Here is a 26,103-nt window from a genome sequence, read left to right on the forward strand (position 1 = left end):
TTGTGATGAACGTGCACACAAAAGCCTAACAGTTTACCAATAAACCTACATCACCTTAAGTCTTCCTCCCACATTAAGTTGACACACCATGCTATAACAGAAATACTGTTCAAAGTGTCCCTAAAGTAAACTTGCCCAATCACTATCGTCAGTTTCAAATCAATTTCTCAGGTTGTCAATCACACCCGTCAGTTGTCAAGTGGAGTTAGATTGTTGATACACTGTGTTCGGCCTACTCTGTATGCATGATACACACAACTACACCTCAACAACATGGACTCCACAAGACTCTAGTCAGCAGTCAGGCATTCAAACCATGAAAAGAAACAGATCACACAATGTCATTACTTAATTAGCACCAGTGTTGGAGCTATGCTATTCATATGCTATTGAGTTGACAAGCTGATATTGACAGACTCTGTCTGTTATTGACATGGCTCGTACATATCGCCAAACAGTGAAAAGATCAAACAATCGGGGTTTGAGTGGCAGGTGGCTTGTGCAGCCCTCAGGTGATATAGGACCTTCAGGTCTACCCGTGGTCACTGTCGCTGGCATCGCGACGGAGCACTCACAGTGTCACGCTGTGTACATCTCGCTATGGTGTGGATGTGTAGTGCACTGTGAGGGAGACTGATTACTAACTACTGACATTGACAATCTGTCAATCAAGGATTTCCCTGATATACGTCATATATGTAAGTAATACATTTAATGTGTATGTTTATATCATTTTGAAAAAAGAAACTGAGAGTACTAGAGATCTAAAAAATGTCAGTAGGACATTTTTATAATTTTTTCAGAACATAATAATAAAAATAATACATACATACATACATACATACATACATACATACATACATACATACAGGCTCAGGGTGCTATGAAATAGAGAAATATGACATACATATACATTAGACTGTTGGATGAATGGGACTGTACAATAGGACTGCAAGTTTATGTGTAAAGATTTCAGTGATAGGACATTCTTCTATATCTTTACAAATTTGAAAATTACCTTGAGGACTTATTGATAATTGAGGTCTGAAATGATTAATCACATACAGTACTGTCCATCAATATTATGTCTTTGAGCAGCATTAGAGATTGGCACCAGTCCTGTAGCCCTTAACAAACTGCCCAATAGTTAAGGTATCATAAGGACGAATAGAAAGATTTTGCTATGTATTATCATTGTAAGGACTAGTGGACGAAAACTGTTAGTTTCCACCGCTGCTTTGAGTATGTTGTAAAGTAAACATAAATGAGTATATAATTTAGATCATGAATTTTTAAGACAACTGAAAGAAAATGCATTCATCACTTTTTTTTAATTTTGCAAATTTTCAAGAAAAAAAATAAAATTATTAAAATCTGCAAAAACTGAATAAGATATAAATATAATATTATAAATAAAAATAAACATAATTGAAATCTCCACTTCCCTGCAAAATGCTCATTTCAGCTTATCCTGATACGGATCAAGGCCCATCCTGTGATTATGTAGCATACACACACACACACACACACACACAGTGTGTTACTTAGCCTCGGGATACAATGTACGTTTCAGCTCCACGTCACCTCACCATTGACCCCTTCATGTAGATTTCATTCCCCTACACATGGATTTCACATCCAAGTGAAATCAACGCCTGAAATTGACGTGCTTATCTGTCCCCCAGACAATCTGATTGCACCCCCCAGCTGGCAACATACACACAACATTGGTTTGGTTGACACACACAATATGATAGGCCCCAGCAGGAATGTGGCTTGCATGCTGCATGGTTGTATATTTCATGGAGAAATGTACGAGATATAGACACCAACTGGCTGCGTTAGTGTTACTTAGTATTGCCTACAGCTCCAAATGGTTTGAGAGACAATTGTCAAGAGACACAAGCTGTGCATGGGCATTACTTAACATTGCCTAAGGCTCCAATTGGTTTATATGGCAATATTTACCCAAAATATGACAGTCACACCGCATGAAATATATTTTATCATTTTTATCACCAACGGCTAATTTCATTCTTGTATTGAGCCTTGGAGAAACTTTGTTTGTTTGCTTGTTGTTTAATGCTGCAACATTCCAGCTATGCCATGGCGGCCCGTAAATAATCAAGTTTGGACCAAACAATCCAGTGATTGATATCATGAGCACCAATCCACATGTTATCAACCAGGTCACTTAGTCTGACCACCGAGTCCGACCTGTATTTCACTGATAACGGGACCAATAGTGAGAAAGGGGCTTTAATACTTAACATGATTACATTGAAAACCCTGGCATTGTGTTAAAATACAGTGTTAAAATACAATGTTAAAATAACCCAGAAATTATTTAAACAAGAACTTGAACAAAATATCAATTTTGAACCAAATTACATTTAATTTTAATTTGCCTTTTAAGAGTACTTAGTTTGGAATCGTACTTAGTATTAAGTTTGGTATAGATATACTACAAAAATAGCTAAGGACCACCTGATTCTGTCATATCAGTATAGACTATAGTAATATGAAAGAATCTGGTGGTTCTTTATTTTGAGTTGTATAAATCCCTGGTGTATGATATTGCAACCATACTTTCAAGATACAGAGTGCTATGTTACAGCCCAACAAACAAGTTGATCCATTTGTTATATTTTAGGTTTCTTTGTCTTTAGAATTTGCCATGGCCTCAAGTATATACAGTGATCCCTCGATATATATATTGCTGTGATTTGATTTTATGTGAGTTTAATGCCAGATCCGTGTACGATATGTTTTTTCACAACCGGAACAAAAGGCAGAATGGTTTCGATCACATTCAGCCGGATACAATGAACGTAATTGTTTTACAAATACACACACGTGTACATCGACTTGGAATTAAATTTCATCAGTTTATTTGTAACTTTATTTGCTTTAACGCGCTTTAACGTGCTTTAACGCGCTTTTATGGGAAAATTCTTCATGCATTTTTGGGAGCCATGGTTTACCCCGCGGTGCATCCGAAGTAGCGGTACATCGAGGAGCGTTAAGTCGAGGGACCACTGTACAAGATTCTATTGAAACAAGATTGAAATGATTGATCACTCACATGTTCTACTTTAAAAACAATTTCTTCTAAGAAATCAATAAGAAATTAATTACTGCTTCCGAACAAATGTCATTTATTTACAAAAACAATCAATAAAAGACAATAAACCAAGAATGTTGAGGCATAAGGTATGTAGGACTCCTGCCAACATAACCATTCCACAGATAACCATCCGGCTGAAGTGTCAGTGACTGATACATCTATAATACCAGTGTTAGATCCAACACCCTCTCCGTGAAATCCCCCATTAGGGCAGGGTCCTGACAGAGGGCTCAAGTACCCTGGGAGGACACTGGAGTACTATCTCCCCACATAAGTAGCTTACACTCAGGGAAAGTGCCCTCGTAGCCCTATGTCACATTGTCAGACGAAGCTTGGGGCACGCAGCCTGCGTTGACAGGGTATCACTGTACGCCATTGTTAGCAGTAGACAAATAATCAATGGATTTGGTCCCAGGACAAGTGGGATATGAAGTCACGCTGTTGTTTTAATGGTTTGTGGTTTTTCTTTTGTTGATAGGGGTAGTGAAGGTGAAGTTTGTTTGTTGTTTACATATGTTTTTGGAAGGAGTTTGTTTTTTGGTCACTCAAAACTATTTTTCTTGTCTTATTATGATTTGTGAATTTTGGGAAAGTCAAAAGCAGTGAATCAAAATATTCTTTTGTTGAAGATTGTTTGTTTGTATTTTTGTAAGTTTTTATTTAGAGGGTTTCAGCTTATTTTTATCTGGTTTTTGGCTCCCAGCTTATTGACATAAAATTCCATAAAATAAAATAACATATTTTGTGCCTCTGTATAGTTTATCTGAAAAGCCTGAAATTAACTGTGCAGAATTGTTTCCCTTTGCTAGGCAAGGATCTGCCTGTCATAGGTTTCATATCCAGATTTGTCCCAGTTGTGACCTTGGTCGAATAGGAATTATGCTCATGGGTTACACCATTTTAGTAATGATTATATCAAGCCTTCCACATCAAGCTCGCTCACTCATTCACCCGCATGCCCACACACCAGCACGCCCACACACCTTCATGCCCACACGCTTACACGCCCAGTCACTCACTCATTCACCCGCATGCCCACACACCAGCACGCCCACACACCTTCATGCCCACACACTTACACGCCCAGTCACTCACTCATTCACCCGCATGCCCACACACCAGCACGCCCACACACCTGCATGCCCACACGCTTACACGTCCAGTCACTCACTCATTCATACAGACCTGTGAAGATCTGTGGTAGAACAGGTCTTCAGCAACCCATGCTTGCCGTAAAAGGCGACTATGCTTGTCGTAAGAGGCGACTATCAGGATCGGGTAGTCAGGCTCACTGACTTGGTTGATGCATGTCATTGTATTCCAATGCTCATGATCCAATTATTTACAGACCACCGTCATAGAGCTGGAATATTGCTGAGTGCAACGTTAAACAACAAACAAAAAACTCATTCTAGCACCCATTTTCACTCTCACTCACTCACTCACTCACTCACTCACAGCATCATCAACTGTTGTTGAGGGGTGGGTAATGAACATATTTAGGTTGCTGTGTTTGTTACCAGCAAGAGTTTCCGTTCATGGTGACTTTCTGAAGAGTGGAAACAACACACACAAAAAAACTTGCAGGAAATATGAAACTTGACATCAAACAGCCCGGCAATCCAGAAATACAGAAGATATTGACACTTGTCGATTTCTTTGTGGCCAATCCGCTGCTGTACGTCTCCCATATGGCGTAGTTATGGAGATAAGGGGATCACCAAGGTCACAGTTGGATGCTGGATTATGGCAGCGTTTTCCTCGGGTTGTGGACACTGCCAACTGCAGGCTACTGATATGATGTCAACCACAGGTCTATGAACAGTCAGGACCTCAGACCAGTCTTATGTTTGCTGTGGTATTTTTATTATTTTCTAAGTGATTATTGCTGAACTTGGATATGGACAGAAAGGACCATATTTGTAACTGACAACTCTGTTACTAAGGTATGTATTTGTGGGCAACGGGCCTTTCTGTCAGTGATTCAAAATGTCAGTGCCAGAGAATAATCGGTCTCAATTATCTGCTGAAACAGATTCCATTGGGCATTAAATCAAACTACTGATGAAATGATGATGTGAAATCATGCTTCTTTGTGCATGTCCAACTGACGGTTATTTGTCCTTGAAATCAGTCTTCATTGTGCATGTCCATCTGACGGTCCTCTGTCTTTGATATCAGTCTTCATTGTGCATGTCCATCTGACGGTCCTCTGTCCTCGATATCAGTCTTCATTGTGCATGTCCATCTGATGGTCCTCTGTCTTTGATATCAGTCTTCATTGTGCATGTCCATCTGACGGTCCTCTGTCTTTGATATCAGTCTTCATTGTGCATGTCCATCTGACGGTCCTCTGTCCTCGATATCAGTATTCATTGTGCATGTCCATCTGACGGTACTCTGTCTTTGATATCAGTCTTCATGGTGCATGTCCATCTGACAGTCCTCTGTCCTCGATATCAGTCTTCATTGTGCATGTCCATCTGACGGTCCTCTGTCCTCAATATTAGTCTTCATTGTGCATGTCCATCTGACGGTCCTCTGTCCTCGATATCAGTCTTCATTGTGCATGTCCATCTGACAGTCCTCTGTCCTCTATATCAGTCTTTATTGTGCATGTCCATCTGACAGTCCTCTGTCTTTGATATCAGTCTTCATTGTGCATGTCCATCTGACGGTCATCTGTCTTTGATATCAGTCTTCATTGTGCATGTCCACCTGATGGCCATCTGTCCTTGATATCATGTTTTGTTGTGTTAATGTGATGTTTATAGCATATATAGTACATCTATATCTTCAAACATATATTTTTTGTTTGGCTCATTACTGGCGAGAATCAGGGTGTGTCAGCCAGACATATGACTGCATTGTTTAGCAGCATTAACTCACTCACTCAGCGAAATGGTATCATTACAAAGAAGATAGCTTATATAATATTGTTTATATTAAACTGCCAGGGAAATAAAATATACACTTGAAAATTGTATTTGACATAATCATACAAACATTATTAAAATGTTAGTTGACTGAAAACAGTCAGAGAAACACTGCAAACTTAATGTACAAAACACAACTATGATACCCGTAACCCCTAGCTACCCAATACAGTCTAGTCTCGTCAATCCGACAATCGGCTTTATCCAACACAAATGATGGGGACACAGTGATCAGTGTACTCCTTGGTCATCTGTCCGCGAATACACAGTCTGTCTTTTGATGCGAGATGAGTCGGCTGGTAGCTGCATATTACAACGGCTGCAGAGATAAACTTGCTTAACAATAAACAATTAATGTGTTAAGTAAAGAAAACAGGATTAATCACATGCTTAGATTACCTCAATCTCATTAAAATCAGATACAAGACGCGCTATTGCCGAGGGCATCCCATTACAGGTCAGGTCAGAACAACCTTTTGCGAACTATGACCGACCAATGAAATGACTAACAGGAGGTCAATGTTAGCCACCAAGAAAACAGCTTTCTTAAGCTTTGCGGTACCTGTTTCAAACTGTTGACTTCCATTCCAGACTATGCTTTTTAAATTATTTTGAATAAGTCACACAGTCCGTAACAGTTGTTTTGTGTTGAGCTTGAGAGATTGCATGATTAGAAAACATATTCCGCTAACAATGTAACATAACAATATGAATATTTCATTTTTCATTTTTTTATTATGTGTTTGTATCTTTATCTATTGTTGATACTACCTGATTTCGTTTATCCAACATACTGGTTAATCCGACATAACCATATGCAACCAACCATGTCAGTTGTTTCAGCTAAAAGTACACAAAGTCTCAGTGTCTTAGTTCATCTGTGGCAAAATTAACAATTTCTGTCAGTCATATACGACCAAGACCAACCAATTGCAATATATTGCCTTAATAACTGCAGCATTTGTTTGAACTTCAGATTGGCTCAAGCTGGTTTCCCAAAGGATAAAAGATAATTCTAGAACAAGATAGGGAGGTTACAAATATTTTCACAGCTTTTCAAACAACAGGGCTTATTATGTTTGTGGAAGGCTTAAGGCTTAACTAATGTCATGCTGGAACCCTGATTGTGTCGTCGGGTCAGGGGTACGGGTGGCTCAGTTGTCTCAGGTCCTGCAATCTGTTGTGCACTGTTGTGTCCCTTGGTTCCATGCAGGAAACTATGATCATGGGTTTGAATCCGGAATCGACCTGATTATGATTCTAGGAGACTTTTACTTTTTTTGAAACACAAGGGGTTCAGGGGACCCTCAATTATTAATTTCCAGAACCTGTTGTTTAACGCTGCACTCAGCATTATTCCAGGTATATTACAGGGGTCTGTAAATAATGGAGTCTGGACCAGGCAGTCCATACAGTGGTTTGACATCATGAGCATCGATCCACAAAAATGGGACACAATAACATGCATCAACCAAGTCAGTGAGCCAGACCACCCGATTCCATTTGTCACCTCTTGCAGCACGCATAGGTTGCTGAAGACCAATCCTAACCCAGGTCTTCATAGATGTCCTGTAAAGTAATGACTTAGTGTAGTTGACTGTACTGTAAGATTTGATCATTTATTTACTTACAGGACCTTTATGTTTCTTATCAAGATTTTGGAACAATGTTTTTTTTGTATGTCCCTCGAAATGTAATATTATGTTTCTCCCTGCATGGTTTCCATATGTTTGTGCATACACAGAATGCACATCAAACCCCTCATTCTAGGTTTGTCAGCACCATACCTGTGTTAGTGGATTTCACCAGAATGGTAAACGTCGGAGACCTGCATCATTACGGGCTTTCCTCCCACATTAAGCTGATGCACTGTGGTATAACTCAAGTACTGTCCAAAGCAGCTTTAAGCCAAACTCACCCACTCACTTACAATGTAGTGCCTGCTGGGTGACTTTCATTATTATTCTGTTGGGTGGTCTTTGCAACCAGTGAGTTTTAACTACAGTAACCCGGAGTGGGAAGAAGAGGCAGGCAAGAGGAAGCTTAATGGGAGAAGGTGGGTGTAAGATGGAGGGATAGGATTGATGGGAAATTCACAAGCAGTTGGTGATGTTACCAGGATGGTGAAATGAGATATTACCAGGATGGTGAACTGAGATATTTACAAGGGATGTGAACTGAGATATTGCCAGGATTGTGAACTGATATATTTACCAGGGATGTGAACTGAGATATTACCAAGGAGGTGAACAGAGATGTTACCAGGATGGTGAACTGATATATTACCAGGGATGTGAACTGAGATATTACCAGGGAGGTGAACTGAGATATTACCAGGATGGTGAACAGAGATATTACCAGGATGGTGAACTGAGATATTACCAGGGAGGTGAACTGAGATATTACCAGGGAGGTGAACTGAGATATTACCAGGATGGTGAACAGAGATATTACCAGGGAGGTGAACTGAGATATTACCAGGGAGGTGAACAGAGATATTACCAGGGAGGTGAACTGAGATATTACCAGGATGGTGAACTGGTATTATACCAGGGAGGTGAACTGAGATATTACCAGGGAGGTGAACTGAGATTTTACCAGGATGGTGAACAGAGATATTACCAGGGAGGTGAACTGAGATATTACCAGGGAGGTGAACTGAGATATTACCAGGGAGGTGAACTGAGATATTACCAGGGATGTGAACAGATCCAGCCAAGTCCATAGCCTGTGTGCACAATAAATACTGTGAGTGAATGAAGGGGCAGTATGTGCTCTGTATACATGTATTAGTGTTATATTGTACAAATATACCCGGTTGTATTGATCACTAGAGAAAACGGTTATTTGAACAGCTATTAGGAGTATTATTGAGTATCTGGCACTCTTTATAGCAAACATTAATCTGTTATTGACAGTTTGTGAGGGTGCATGTCCACAAAAGGTTAAGTATTGTTGTTGAAGCCTAAACAGACCTGGTGTTTGTGCTGAACAGAGCGCCAAGTCCCCCAACAATCATCAGCTTTGGCTCCAAGTGTGACAGTGAATAGAGTATTGTCAAACTTTTAGGAGAAATATCATTTTACACTACTGTTTGAATTGCAACTGTTTGGCACCAATCCAGCGCTAGGATTTACAACCATCATTAAAGGTGTCTGTCTTTCATGTGGACTGTGCATGTCACTCGCTGGGAACAGACGCACATTACACTAGGTCAGCTCTCAAGTTGAAATGGACAATATTTTCACAAAGAGCCCAACATGTAGTATTTTCCGTTTTGTGTGCAATGGCTGTATTTGTGAAAATGTCAAAAGCAGTTTATGCAATCAAGTTCTGCACTTATGTTTCATTTTTTTTTTCAGCATGTTGTATTTTTCAGAATAGTATTTGGTCATATGTTTCAGAATATTGTGTTTTTTATTGTGTATTTCAATATATTGTTGTATATTTCAGTGTATGTTGTACATTTCGGTGTATATTTCAGTCTTTTCTTGTATATTTCAGAACTTGTACATTTGGGTTTATGCTTGTGAATTCCAGTATTGTGTTGTTTTGTACATTCCAGTGTATTGTTGTACATTTTAGTATAGTGTTGTACATTTCAGTATAGTGTTGTACATTTCAGTGTAGTGTTGTACATTTCAGTGTAGTGTAGTACATTTCAGTATAGTGTTGTACATTTCAGTGTAGTGTTGTACATTTCACTGCATTGTTGTACATTTCAGAACTGACTCTGACAGCCCCCAGGCTGACAGCAAGGTACCAGATCTTCCTTCTTCCAACAAGCAGGACAAGCTACGGGAACAGAGGGCAGATCGAGCGCGGCGCCAGCTGATCGAGGCGGAGTTCCTCCGGTCTGATCTCAATGTAAGTCCTCACCCTTGTCAGTGGTACTAATATAACACTATCTCCTTCAGGTGCATACTCGATACCAGTCAGCAGAACCTGTGAACTCTTCTGTCAGAAAGCACCTAGTTAAGTTCTGTCAACTGACTGAGGTTGTAGTGGTAGCATTACCTGTTTTGTTTGTTTATTTGTTTGTTGTTTAACGCCGCATTCAGCAATATTCCAGCTATATGACGGCAGTCTGTAAATAATCAAGTCTGGACAAGACAATCCAGTGATTGACACCATGAACATCGATCCACGCAATTGGAATCGATGACATGCATCCACCAAGTCATTGAGCCTGACCACCCGATTCTGTCGCCTCTTACAATAAGCATAGTCACCTTTTACAGCAAGCATGGGTTGATAAAGACCAATTCTACTCCGGATCTTCACGGGCTAGTATTACCTGAAACATACAAGAATTTGCATGGAGATTCCAAAGATAGATGTTTCAGACTGTCCCTTGTTACCTTCACAATCCATAAAACTCACCCAACCAGCAAGACACCTTACTGCACACCCTTTGGTCTGAAAGAGATCCAGGTGAGGTGAGGTGAAATTGGGTTTAACGTCGCGTCCAAGATTATTGCACTTATAGAGCGACGTGCATGCACGTGTATGTGTTTGTGTGTGTACTAGTCCGGACTGATGCCGATTTATAGTGCTAGCTCACTGAGATGCCATGCCGCAGTTTAACATGAATACCCCACTCAGACACAGTATACTGACTCCGAGCCGACCAGCCCTTGTTTAAGCCCATTAATGCTGAGCGCCAGACAGGGTAACAACAAGTACCATCTTTTAACGTCTTTTGGTATGACGCGGCCGGGGATCGAACGCCGGACCTTCCGCTCTCCGGGCGGACGCTCTACCACTAGACCACGGAGGCGGTCGAAAGAGATCCAGACCCTTCCTTTGTCAAACATCCCATTAACCTAGGTGTATTACCTCCAAGAACCAACCATTCTTGTCATGAGAGGGGCTATCATGGCTTGGTGTTTAGCTCTGTGACATTGTTCATTGCATGTCATTGTACCCTGAAGATGTGGCTTGCTGCTCATGGTATCAACCATTGGTTTGTCTGGTCCAGACTTGATTACAGTCAAGTCTCGTTAATCCGACACAATCGGCTTTATCCGACACAAATGATGGGAACCGATTAGTGCTATTTAGGCCCGTTAATACAACAGTCTCGCATTCTAATGCCGACACACCTAATTTGCAACAAATTACCGAAATCAGTCTTGTTAATCCGACACAGTGATCAGTGTACTCCGTGGTCATCTGACCATGAGTACACAGCCCGTGTTTTGATGCGAGACGAGTCGGCTGGTAGCTGCATATTACAACGGCTGCAGAGATAAACTTGCTTAACAATAAACAATGCTTTAGTTAAAGAAAACAGGATTCATCACATGCTTAGATTAACTCAATTTTGTTTGTATCGTTATCTTTCCTGTACTTGTCCTATTTTCGATCATGAACGTTGATACTACTTAATTTCGTTTATCCGACATAATCATATACAACCAACCATGTTGGATTAACGGGACTGTATTTACAAGCCTTTGTATAATAGCTGGAATATTGAATGTGTAGTGTTAACAACAGGTTTAAAGCTCAAGCTATATGCTCAGTTGGAAAATAATAAGGTTTCAATTCTAGAATGGGAAAACCTCAAATTGCAAAACACAGTAGGTTTATCTCCTACTTCACTCATTGTTCTGCCCTTGAAGATCCGTTGTAGAATTGATGTTCAGCAACCCATGCTAGTTGTAAGAGGCGACTAGCAGGATCAGGTGGTCAGGCTTGCCGACTTGGTTGATGCATGTCATCGTGTGCCAATTTGATCGATGCTCATGGTGTCAATCACTGGATTGTCTGGTCCAGACTCGAATGTTTACAGACCGCTGTCATATAGCTAGAATATTGCTGAGTGCTGTGTTAAATAACAAACAAACAAAACTCACTCATGCTCAGTTTAGTAAACACTTATGTCTTAAACAGGCAATTTGAGAAATGATTGAAAATATCTGTCACCTGAAAAGCATAATTATGCAAGCTTTAGGTCACGTCAACATGTTTAGTGTGCTTCAATGAGTATCTGCATTTACGAGTGTTGTTATCATTTAATCAATGATCCCTTTCTACTGAATTCATTGATTTAAACAAGCAGAATACATCAGTCTCTAAGGCTTTAAAAATAACAGAATTGGTTCTCAGGCAATGGCTTTTGAAAATTTAGTGCGGGCAGGCATTGGTTTTTTTTGTGTTTTTTTTGGTATTCAAACTATTATGTAACCAAATAAACGATTGTGTACAATCAACCTGGGAAAGGGCCTTCCTACATAAATGTATTCCTTGATGAGTATAATACCGGAAAACAGTATTTGACTACTGTTGAGTTTGGAATATTTATGGACTTTTTTGTTGTTTTTTAAAAATGGAAATATAAACGAAAGGTGCGGCATACTTTCTGATAATGCAGGCGGTGCCTGAGAACCAAGACTATTTTTTTTTTTAGCCTAAATAAACTATACAGGTTTCAGTCTTGTGATGCACTTCAGTTCGTTGACTGGAGGTAGTGTTTATGATGATAGATTGGGAGAGTTTGTGGTGATATAGAAAATAAAGGCTGTCACAATATTTCAGTACGAAAACAACACATTAGTAAACAGCATGGAGTTTAGTAATTGCATATAATATGCATTAGGATTGATTTAGTAGAAATATGCATGGTGTGAGCAGTGACATTGATCAGTGACATTGACTGCTTGTTACTGAAAGGCGTAGCGTAGTATTTTAATTGATTCTTGCATGAAATTTACATGACATCCGTAAGTTGCAGTGTAATACCGTACATGACTGTAGATAAGCCAGATCTTGAGAAAAATGGTTCAGTAAAAGGCGGGCGGTCTATGTAAAGGTTACCCTTTCATGACATTATTTTTCTATTTTTTATTGGCGTATTTGAGTATGATAGTTATTTTGTGTATTGTGCCCAGTGAAAACCCAATCGTATCACTTGTGGTGAACGAAAACATGGTCAATGAATTGTTTGATAGGCATATTTCACATGTAGCTGGGAAGTTCTGGAATGCAAAATATACGGACCTCTGATCGGGGCAAGAAACGCCATGAGCATGCACAGATATATGCACTATATACGTTGTAAATATACTTTATAATATACTTGGCAGTGAGAGACTGAGGATTCTCGATGACAGAAAAGTGATATGTCACTGCAACCATGATAAGGAGAACGACTGCCGTTCTAAGTTGACAGATGACAAGGTAGACACAATTTTATGGATAACAACTTCTTTGATACTGTAAAATGGGACGTTTCGGTATAAATCGATACCGAAACGTTGCTTTTTGCAGTATTACAGAAGTTGTTATCCATAAAATTTTATCTACCTTGTTGGTCAATGAAAATGTGAAATTTGCTATTAAACATTTCCAGACATGATGATTTATGATTTCTATTGTATTTCTTGTTCTGCTAGGCATTATTATATACGGGGATTAAGATTACCATGTATATTTGTCTTGTATGTTGCATAATTTAATATGGATTTGATGATGACGGAAAGATGCAGATAGGTTGGTGGTCCGGCTTATGTTCTGAAAATACCATTTTGATACAGATAACAAGCATCACGTTTATACCGTAGCTTAACTCTGAGATCAACTTATCCACAGTCATATACGGTACTAGAACTTTTCAAATTTGTTTCCACATTTTTATACAGATTTTACAAAGGGGATATTTAGAAATGATTCAATGTTTGGCAATGGCGATGTTTCTTGTTGATTTCCCCGCTGACATGCGTTCTCCCACACTAGGGTGATTGACAGCACTGATGTTTGTTTCAATGCATGTGCATGTGTTTGCATGTGTAGGAGCTGTTGATGCAGGAAATGCGCGATCATCGCAAGGAGTTTGACTTTGATGCAGACAGCATGAGTGATGATGCTCTATCTAAGGTACAGCAGTGTTGTATGGTGCTTGTTTCATATAGTGTTGATTATTGATTATTGATCTTAAAGCCTTTTTCTACTTTTTATAGCATAGCCTCTTGAAATAAGCTCCATTTTGCTTTCTTGTGTGTCATGTTCGTATTTGCTGTGCTAATCTACCTCTACTGTATGAAACTTCCCACTAGTTTCTTGTTTGTTGTTCAGGCATCTGACTGTGTCATACAATCTTGAGATTCTTTTAAAATGTAAATATGTTAAAATAAATGTATTCTTGTTCATCTGTATCAGTTAAGAATTGAGCAATTATTTCTGTGACCACACAGTAGCACCGACTGTCATATAGCTGGAATATTGCTGAGTGCGGAACTAACTAACTAACTAACTAACTAACTAACTAACTTACTAACTAACTAAACACAGAAGCACACTGTTGTTATACTAAAACAATGAAAATGGGCAGTTCCCTTAACTTCTGAGTCCAGTCTCCGATATTCATGTTTTATGCCTTTCCGTCAAACATTTTCGATGTCCCTTCTGAAAGTTCTGGAAATAGTACCTTTAAGAACCGCTCACACATTCGTCAGCTGATTCTCAATGCGGCATGGTGGCACTGTTGATTTTTTTCTTGTTTTTTTTTCTGTATTGGGCCTCTCCTTTCAAACTGGAATTGTAAAACATAGTTGACCCCCTAAATTGTCAAACGTCTTCTGCTGTTCTAACTTCAGTTTATTTTGTCTTGAAAGCACAAAAAGCATATATGTCCTTATGAAGCTGTTATTGTTGAATGAGTGGTGACTTTAACTCTTACTTATAATAAACAGAAATAGTATCCTGTCTGCAGCATAGCGGCCATGTTAGTCAGATTAAAAATGTCAGCAGTATTATCTCTTAATATTTTTTTGTATGACATGGCTGGGGATCGAATCACCAATATTCTGCTCTACAGGCAGACGCTGGACCACGGAGACAGTCATCTTGTTTTTAATTCAGGGCAAACATTTACCCTGCTACATTTCATTATGACAGTTAATAGTTACTGAACAAGTCAAACTACGGAATGTTTAGTTTTACATCACCAATGTCCTCACAATGACATCATGAATTTTTTTAGATATTTTAAAATTCTTTACAATTTGGCCTATTAAATGAGGGTAAAAGAGCATCAGGTGAACAAGAGAATCACGTTACTCTATTTATAACTCACTATCTGAGATGGTTCTTAGCAGTTTGCAATTTATAAAAAAAAGATTTAATGACAAAGTCAGAAACCTGTGGATTGCTATATTTTTATGATCTCCTGTAACATAGTGTAACCAGACATGTAACATAGTTTATGTAACAATGAAGTGCTTCTATGTTGGTGTCAGTCTGGGGAAGCTATTCTGTCCTATTCTATTTTGTCTGTGACCTGATGTTTTTAGCTAATACAGGGTATACTAAGTGTCCACTTTTTCAGCTGACCGGCATGTATGTTGATCATAACACCTTCTCTTGTTCAGCATTTGTATGTTTAAATCTTTCGTCTCATGGGTGACCATTGTGGCATACAACTGTAAAGGGACATTACTCTAAAGCTGATGTCAGACTTACCGTATCCTCCATCCTCCACGCTTTGTAAATTGACAGTGGGAGTGTTTGGAAATCTTATTTAAACACATATTTAAACATTTGTTGTCAGAGATTTGAGTGGTAGAGGATAGATTTATTAAAGCATCCATGAAACTTAAACATTTCGAAAATAGTAACAAGGCTACGTAAGCCTTTTAGGGCCATGTGTTTGTTTTTTTAAATTTCAATACTATCTTGAAATTTCAAGAAACTCAGTTGAAATTTCAAGATACAGAAGTTGATACTATCTTGAAATTTCAACTTAGTATCTTGAAATTTAAAACAAAATAAAAAAACAAATGGCCCTAAAAGGCTTCCGTACAAGGCAGTTACATACCCTTTTCGACCGCCTCCGTGGTCTAGTGGTAGAGCGTCCGCCCGGAGAGCGGAAGGCCCGGGGTTTGATCCCCGGCAGCGTCATACCAAATGACGTTAAAAGATGGTACTTGTTGTTACCCTGTCTGGCGCTCGGCATTAAGGGGCTAAAACAAGGACTGGTCGGCTCGGAGTCAGTATACTGTGTCTGAGTGGGGTATTCATGTTAAACTGCGGCATGGCATCTCAGTGAGCTAGCACTATAAATCGGCATCAGTCCGGACTAGATTAAGCAGCCACACAAACACATACACGTACATGCACGTCGCTATATAAGTGCAATAATCTTGGACGCGACGTTAAACCCAATTTCACCTCACCTACATACCCTTTTCACACGGCTGTGTTTACTGGAAAAAAGATGGGTACTGCTTGTCATGTCAATTTTTGGGCTCTTAAAGATTACTGACAGATTGGTCCCGAAGTTGACCAGGGGGCTGCTTATCAGAGTGGGCGCTTAATGTGGCAAACACAGTAGTACGTAAGTAACATCCAGTGTTACTATTTGAGCTGTATTGCCACTTGGAGGTGGGGACTCAACCATAGGGGATGTCATGATGCACCCATGGCTGGACTGGACACTGGTCATGTCACAAGCGATATTATATAGTAGGACGAGTGAGAGAGCGAGTTGGGTTTAACACAGCTTTTTACAGTATTCCATTTATATACCGCCGTGTTAGCTTCATGTGGGAGGAAAGCCCGAAGTGATGCAGGTCTCAGACGTTTACCACTTGATGATACCCACAAGTATGGTGCTGACAAACCTAGAAACATAATCAGGGCGAACCGGGATTCAAATACACAATCGTAGGTTTCTGGTGTGCCCAGGGGACACAACTCTGCACAGCGAATCACAGTGCCTTAGGCGACTGGAAACACAATGTGCCTATCATTATGATATAAATTGATATATGAAGTTCTTGTGGTTGATGCAGGGTATTGGGAGTTATGTGGGCCATCAGGGCGAGTTTGTGAACGCTGGAACACACTGGTCCATGATTGTAGATGGAACATAGTCATTGAAAGGCACTGCTCCACTCCGAGGCTATACATTTTTTTATTTTTTTTCATTTCACGGACCCACCACCCCTAGTGAAAAACAGCTGGAAAAGAAATAAATTAAACATAAAAATATTTATTTTTATTTTGTCTCCAGCTAGTGATATAGACCCTCTTATGCAATATAAATGTCATATATAAGTTCATGTCTACATCACTATCAGTGATTCAAGAAGCCAGCTGCAATTTTAACTCCATCAGAATGACTTTCATATAAATAAGTAAATGATTGGCATCGCTATTTATTTATTTTTTTATTTTGACCGACTTTGTGTGGAAAAGCTGGAATAAATCTTTGAAACATCAAATAAGAAAATTGTCGGAAATATGATGCATTCTGGGATGTCCCACTGCCAAGGGTTATCAGTGTTGTGATCATCACATCATCACATCATCAGATGTTTCTGTATATTGTGTGTGAGGTAATACGTTGATTTCTCCCCGCCAGACATCAGACAGTGTGTCAGACTTGTCTGACATGGATCTCCTCCAGGACTCCTACGACAGTGTAATAGACGTTGTTCATGTGACACTCATGTCCAATATAAACCACTTCAGTGTCACAGCCTCCCACACTTTCTTCAGCCAGCAATACATTAGGATGCTTGTCACACATGTTATATTTGGGATAACGCTTTCTTGGTAATTTATAGATTCTCATACATTTTGGGGTTGAGTCCCATCTGGGATTCGAACCCACACCGCCGGTGGCCGAGTAGGTTAGATCGCTGACTTTGTGTGCTGGCGTTTTAGGTGCCTGACTCTGGTGGCGTGGGTTCGAATCTTGGACGGGACTCAACCCCAAAACGTACAAGAATCTGTACTTTACCAAGAAAGTGTTATCCCAAATATAACATTTGTTACATTTGACCACTTTCTAAATGGCATTGTGTGTTTATTATGATGCTTTCTGACAATTTTATAGCTTCAATATCACTTTCACATGTTAACCTCCTATAAATAATGAACGTTGTGACGACACAATGTATATCAATGAACGTTGTGATGACACAAGGTATATCAATGATGACACAAAGTATATCATTGAGCGTTGTGATGAAACAAGGTGTATATCGACGACACTTAATGTTGTTCATATCACTGGTGTTACCGATGACGACACCTAGCAACCTTGTGTGATGCACATCGTTGGAACAGACTAGTTGTTGCAACACTGCGCCCATCATCTCACTGCTGAACCAGAGCTATTGATTTGGTTATCGATTGACGGGATCGATGGGGATGTCAATTATATTTTCATGATGTTGTTAGTGTTGTCAACACTCACTGTGAAGTGGTCACTACAACACTGTATATATATATATACCTACAATGTATATATCAGCATTAATATATTTATCTATCTTTATCAGCAACAATGTATGTATATATCTTAACACCATCATTACGAACACATGTAACAATTGTAATTTTACAGCACTGAATTAGAAAAACAGTGAATTATGTTGTTGTACATGTATACTCAAAGGCAAAAAAAACTGATATAATTTAATTATTTTTTTTTGATAGCTGAAAATTAATAGTTATTATGGATTACCGTGTTCGACGTAATAAGCGCCCCGCTCTAATAAGTGCCCTCGGTGATATTTGCTAATATATTGGCTAGTGAACAATCCTAATTAGCACCCCTTCCGATTGATCAATGTACACAAGACTTATTTATTCGTGTATAATAATCACTCGTGTGTTACATGCACCCTTAATTATGGGCAATTAAATTCTAGTAAAATGTATCTGTCGTATATAAACATTTCAGACTGTCAGCATTAACCACGAAATTTATCTTTCAACTTTGTTTTTTTCCCAACAAAATAATATTCTAATAAAAGCCCCCTATTTCTAATTTGAGAGCGACCTGGGCGCTTATTACATAGAATTCGGTAATTAATAATAAATTAACAGTTTTTACAGTCTCTAAGACTGTTCAACGTCGTACTTTGACAAACCACTTTAAAGAAAGACTTGGCAAGTGCTGTTTCATTCTGTAGTTTGGTAAAAAGAAAAGTCCCATCTCAAATTTTCCATTCTTTCCAAACACAAATTGTGAAAAACACAAATTGCTTGTTAAATTTTTTTTTAAAAATGATAAATTGAAAAACTCTTAAAGTCTGTACGGTCTATTTACAGCTGCACAGGTCTATTAAACACTGGTACACATTTTGAGTTTTGCTTATTGTGTTTGTAAGTAAATCTAAATATGATGAATATGGTTATTTTTGCCATTCAGTATACTTTCTTTCATATTCTAAAGTAAGCATTATTTGCAATTTCAAAAACACACAAATCTAATCCATAAGAAGAGCCTATCTTTCAATTAATGAATTTTCAATAAGTAAATATCTAATTTAAGAGATTTTTGAGAAAGTATTAAACATGTAAAATAATATGAGATCTATGAAGATATAGAGTTTGTGAGACGATATTGATGTACCATGTGTAGAACGTAATTCTTACCTAGAGTTGCCTCCCTTGCAGAACCGTGTGCGGATGAGTTCATGGCTGACCGGCCGTCTAGCTCTGTCCCAACAGTCCAGTCGGTTCACCCTGCCAATGGACATGAAGGTGCTTGAGAGTAAGTGAACACAAGCTATCACCAGGACAGCCAGTAAAGTGACATTTGTCAGGATTTATGTTGGTAATAGCGCCAATGGTAGATGGAAAACATGGTGGTAGATGGGACACATGGCACCAATGGTAGATGGTAAACATGGTTTAAGTGGTAAATCTTAAACATGGTTTAAGTGGTATATCTTAAACATGGTTTAAGTGGTAGATGGTAAACATGGTGCCAATGGTAGATGGTAAACATGGTGCCAATGGTAGATGGTAAACATGGTGCCAATGGTAGATTTTAAACATTGTGCCAATGGTAGATGGTAAACATGGTGCCAATGGTAGATTGTAAACATGGTGCCAATGGTAGATTGTAAACATGGTGCCAATGGTAGATGGTGAACATTGTGCCAATGGTAGATTGTAAACATTGTGCCAATGGTAGATGGTAAACATGGCACAAAAGATAGATGGTAAACATGGTGCCAATGGTAGATGGTAAACATGGTGCCAATGGTAGATGGTAAAGATGACACAAAAGATAGATGGCAAACATGGTGCCAATGGTAGATGGTAAATGCTGCACCAATTCTAGATGGTAAACATGGTGCCAATGGTAAATGCTGCACTAATTCTAGATGGTAAACATTGTGCCAATGGTAAATGGTAAACATGGCACAAAAGATAGATGGTAAACATGGTGCCAATGGTAGATTGTAAACATGGTGCCAATGGTAGATGGTAAACATGGCACAAAAGATAGATGGTAAACATGGTGCCAATGGTAGATTGTAAACATGGTGCCAGTAGTAGATGGTAAAAATGGCATTGATGGTAGATGGTAAACATTGCAAAAAAGATAGATGGTAAAATTGAAGCCAGTGGTAGATGGTAAACATGGCTCCAATGGTAGATGGTAAACATTGCAAAAAAGATAGATGGTAAACATGGCACCAATGGTAGATGGCAAATATGATGCCAATGGTAGATGGCAAACATGGTGCCAATGGTAGATGGCAAACATGGTGCCAATGGTAGATGGCAAACATGGTGCCAATGGTAGATTGTAAACAGTGCCAATGGTAGATGGTAAACATGGCACAAAAGATAGATGATAAAAATGGCACCAATGGTAGATGGTAAACATTGTGCCAATGATAGATTGTAAACATGGCACCAAGGGTAGATGGTAAACATGGCACCAACATTAGGTACATGGTCAACTTGGCACAATGAGGAATAGGAATAGGTGCTCTGGTCAAATCAAGTCTCTAGCATTGTTTTAACATTAATTCAGGTCATTAGAATCTACCCTCAATAAATGTTTGGTATGTTTAGAATTGTTGATATGCTTAATTTGAATCAGTCTCTAGTCAAGCCTGGTTGTACGTTTTGTCATACTGACCTTGACATATTTCAAAACAAAGAAAAATCTGCAAATGGTCTCAAGGAAAGCCTGCACTTAAAGTAATATGAAACAACACAAGGAGGACCCACAAAGTGCAGCCAAGTGACAGTGTTGTTTCTGTTTCCCAGAGATGACCCCACAGGACTACCTGCGGACCTACTGTGTCGTGTCATCCAGACGGCATATACTCTACCAGAAAATACACTCCAAGAACAGAGACAAGACAGGCGTCATACCCTTTAAAGTGAGTGCATATTTTATTCCCAGGTACATAGAGAGTTATATTGAAGTGATGACACCACCAGTCCCCTGTGCTACCTAGAAACTGAAGACAGACTTGAGGTCTGTATGTCAACTGTTTTATTCTGTCGATGCAATGTTTCAGTCTTGTTTGATGAAAGTACTAGCATCTCTACAAAAAAACATCACATGAAAGGAAAGAGAAGTTGAAATCCTTAAGTCAACATTGTCTTCACTGATGCTAGTTTCTAAAATGTTAATTAGAAACCACCTAAAAACTGTCGATTGTTTGGCATTATGTATTTTTAGGAACTTAGGACATGTATATAAGCAGAAAGTATTTGTTTCCCTGTGTGTTGTGCATGACATATACACTGTGTTTCCCTGTGTCTTGTATAGGACATATACATTGTGTTTCCCTGTGTATTGTACAGGATATATACAATGTATTCCCCTGTATGTTGTACAGGACATATACAATGTACATGTATTCCCCTGTGTGTTGTACAGGACATATACAATGTATTCCCCTGTGTGTTGTACAGGATATATACAATGTACATGTATTCCCCTGTGTGTTGTACAGGATATATACAATGTACATGTATTCCCCTGTGTGTTGTACAGGATATATACAATGTACATGTATTCCCCTGTGTGTTGTACAGGACATATACAATGTATTCCCCTGTGTGTTGTACAGGATATATACAATGTATTCCCCTGTGTGTTGTACAGGATATATACAATGTACATGTATTCCCCTGTGTGTTGTACAGGACATATACAATGTACATTTATTCCCCTGTGTGTTGTACAGGATATATACAATGTACATGTATTCCCCTGTGTGTTGTACAGGACATGTACATGTATTCCCCTGTGTGTTGTACAGGACATATACAATTATTTCCCTGTGTGTTGTACAGGACATATACAATGAATTCCCCTGTGTGTTGTACAGGACATGTACATGTATTCCCCTGTGTGTTGTACAGGATATATACAATTATTTCCCTGTGTGTTGTACAGGACATATACAATTATTTCCCTGTGTGTTGTACAGGACATATACAATGTATTCCCCTGTGTGTTGTACAGGACATGTACATGTATTCCCCTGTGTGTTGTACAGGACATATACAATTATTTCCCTGTGTGTTGTACAGGACATATACAATGAATTCCCCTGTGTGTTGTACAGGACATGTACATGTATTCCCCCGTGTGTTGTACAGGATATATACAATGTACATGTATTCCCCTGTGTGTTGTACAGGACATGTACATGTATTCCCCTGTGTGTTGTACAGGACATATACAATTATTTCCCTGTGTGTTGTACAGGACATATACAATGAATTCCCCTGTGTGTTGTACAGGACATGTACATGTATTCCCCTGTGTGTTGTACAGGACATATACAATTATTTCCCTGTGTGTTGTACAGGACATATGCAATGTATTTCCCTGTGTGTTGTACAGGACATATACAATGTATTCCCCTGTGTGTTGTACAGGACATATACACTGTGTTTCCCTGTGTGTTGTACAGGATATATACACTGTGTTTCCCTGTGTATCTGCAGGACATAGAGAAGGCCCTGAAGGATGTGCTGGTCAACACCATCAGCAAGGAGGAGGTGGCAGAGGTGTGTCAGCTGCTGGAGATTGATGAAGAGACACGCATCGACTACCAGCTGTTCTGTGGAGTTGCTGCCTTCGCTGAGAGGATTCTGTACCCCAAGTTTGTGTGAGTAGTCCTTCAGAGGTTTCCTTTTCATCTCGACAAGCTGAGTCGTATTTCATAACAGTGAGTGAGTGAATTGGGTTTAACACCACTTTGACCAGTACTCTTTGACCAGTCATATCACAGCATCTCTGCTAGAAGGAAAGCCTGAACTTATGCAGGTCATTGGCGTTTACTACTTTGGTGAAACCCACGAGCACGCGTATGGTGCTGATAAATCTAGAAACATAACGGACACAGTATACAGACTCTGAGCCGACCACTCCTTGTTGTATCCCCTTAATGCTGAGAGCCAGGCAGGGTAACAACATGTACCATCTCTTAATGTCTTTGGGTATGACATGGACAGGAATCAAACCACTGACCATCCGCTCTCCGGACAGACGCTCTATCCATCATTGAGGTGGTCAAAAGTGATCAAATGAACAATGGTAACAACATTATTATAAAAAAAATATTGTAGTTTAAAATAACAATATGTCCTTGTTTTATTCCAGAACTGAGGACACAGCCGAGTTGCCTGAATTTCAGAGAGAAAAGATTGAGTGTGCGGACTTCTGTGCGTTGGAGTGGAAGTTTCATGGAGTCAATGTTAATCCTCCTGTGAAGAAAATGTTGAAGTCACTTGGATGACCTTGAAAGTTGTTGTTGACCTTGACCTTCATACTACAGCAATGGTGATGATGACATGACGAGTCTGTGCGAGGACTGAGAAGTATTGTATGTAAATGCCTACAGCTACACAAGTGTGATACTATGTTCAAGTTCAAGTTGACATGTTTGTATGAGAACTGCAATACTGTGTGGATGATGCACTTGACTGGAGAACTGTGAAAACCTCAAGTTGGAAGCTGATCGATCTCTCTTTGTCTTGTGCTTGTCATCCAAGGATATATATTTATTTATTTATTTAACAAACCAACTGTGTTGTCTGTGATAATGACAAGTCATTGGTTTCATCAACTGCCTGATCAAACGGCTTGTGAAACTTGTCGTGTGGATTGTCTCCCTTGTATTGTCTGGTGCATGGAAAGAGACCTGGATGAGTGTATCAAGACATCTCAACAGACATACAATGAACATTCAATATATGCTAGAAGTTTCAGGATGAGTTTTGCTTTCTATTTGACATTTGTTGTGACATCCCCAAACATGACCCTTGTACCATGTTGTGTGCCAAGTAATGAGGCATCGAAAGGAAAATCTCTTATACCTAGGAATCAGAATACATGCACGATGACGATGTCAACATGACGATGATACAATGACAATGACATGACACAATGACAATGACATGATGACACAATGAAGATGACACAATGACATGACGCATTGAAGATGACACAATGACATGATGACACAATAAAGGTGACAACGATGACATTACATGACACAATGAAGATGACACAATGACATGACATATTGAATATGACACAATGACATGACACAAGGAAGATGACAATGACATGATGACACAATTAAGATGACACAATGACATTACATGACACAAGGAAGATGACGCGATGACATTACATGACACAAGGAAGATAACACAATGACAAGATGACACAAGGAAGATGACATGATGACACAATAAAAATGACACAATGACATGATGACACAATGAAGATGACATTACATGACACAAGGAAGATGACACAATGACATGATGACACAATAAGGATGACACAAGGACATGACACAATAAAGATGCCATGATGAAACAATAAAGATGACACGATGACATTATATGACACAAGGAAGATGACACAATGACATGATGACACAAGGAAGATGACACGATGACATTACATGACACAAGGAAGAAGACACAATGACATGATGACAAAAGGAAGATGACATGACACAATAAAGATGACACGATGACATTACATGACACAAGGAAGATGACACAATGACATGACACAAGGAAGATGACAATGACAATGACATGACACAAGGAAGATGACACAATGACAATGACATGACACAAGGAAGATGACACAATGACAATGACATGACACAAGGAAGATGACACAATGACAATGACATGACACAAGGAAGATGACAATGACATGACACAAGGAAGATGACATAATGACAATGACATGACACAAGGAAGATGACACAATGACATGACAGAAGGAAGATGACACAATGACATGACACAAGGAAGATGACATAATGACAATGACATGATGACACAGTGACACGATACAATTCAAGGGCTTCATGCTCTGCAGTGCATGACACATTCATTTCCCATTTTGGGAACACAAACTTAGATTGGTGATGCATGCTAGTGGAAAAGGATGGTTACTTACGGCGATAAAAAATAGTTGTTAAAAGCTGAAATGATTTGTGCAAAATACACAGTCTTAGATAAAGTAAAATGTGATTTTGTTGGATCTAACAAACCCCACACAGTGAGACAGCTAAAGACGATGATGACCTACTGAATATGCATTATGGTCATGACCACTCACAGGAAACATCAACATATTTTGGACAACATCCTTTTTTCAATCTACATCGTGATCTGATCTGAAACAAATTCAAACTAGTTAGTAGCCAAAAAATGAAATAATATTAAGAATTCTAATAATACGCTAACTTCCACATAAAACATCATGCTCAAAGTGCTCAAACACACCTACATATGTAAATGAGCAAAACTGCTGAGTTTTCAAACAAAAATTATTTTAATGTTTCTTTGAATTCCAAATCAAGATGCTGTCAATAATGGAACCAGTGTGATCTGTCTGTGCTTCTTGCACTAATAGCAAGTCTTATTACTTGACCAAGACCGTTTAAGTATATGTTTCTGAAAGCAGAGCATGTGTTATTTATTGCAAGAAATATGTTGTTTGAATGTTGATAGCTTTAATGAACTGGCCACGAATCAAACCTGATGACACTTTTAATATTTTTAATATATTAATATTAACATAATTTTAACCCTTCCTCTATTTTATCATATTTATAAATCCTGTATTTTGGCTGTCGTCCTTTTCACTATCAACTATCCATAATCAGTTGTGCAACAAGTAGTATCTTGCTACCCAGACGTCTTGCACATACACAAGGTAAGAAACCCTAACTCCTTTCCAACTTCAGACATTCTAGATGCAGAATATTGGGGGGTGGG

The 26,103-nt window shown here is 39.0% G+C and overlaps 1 protein-coding gene across 1 annotated transcript in view; it reads left to right on the forward strand.

Annotated features, from left to right (window-relative positions):
• The window catches only part of LOC139455097 (uncharacterized), a 48,968-nt gene extending 24,671 nt beyond the window's left edge, over window positions 1-24,297 (forward strand). The window contains exons 8-13 of the mRNA XM_071236667.1: window positions 9,789-9,930; window positions 13,861-13,944; window positions 19,480-19,576; window positions 21,094-21,209; window positions 22,795-22,958; window positions 23,453-24,297. Of these exons, the coding sequence (XP_071092768.1) occupies window positions 9,789-9,930; window positions 13,861-13,944; window positions 19,480-19,576; window positions 21,094-21,209; window positions 22,795-22,958; window positions 23,453-23,588 (739 nt within the window). The 3' untranslated portion in view covers window positions 23,589-24,297. The remainder of the gene's footprint in view (window positions 1-9,788; window positions 9,931-13,860; window positions 13,945-19,479; window positions 19,577-21,093; window positions 21,210-22,794; window positions 22,959-23,452) is intronic.
• The last annotated feature ends 1,806 nt before the right edge of the window (window positions 24,298-26,103 follow it).

This window comes from Haliotis cracherodii, unplaced genomic scaffold (assembly GCF_022045235.1).
Source record: "Haliotis cracherodii isolate W230 unplaced genomic scaffold, xgHalCrac1.p SCAF_11, whole genome shotgun sequence".
Taxonomy (NCBI): Eukaryota; Metazoa; Mollusca; class Gastropoda; order Lepetellida; family Haliotidae; genus Haliotis; species Haliotis cracherodii.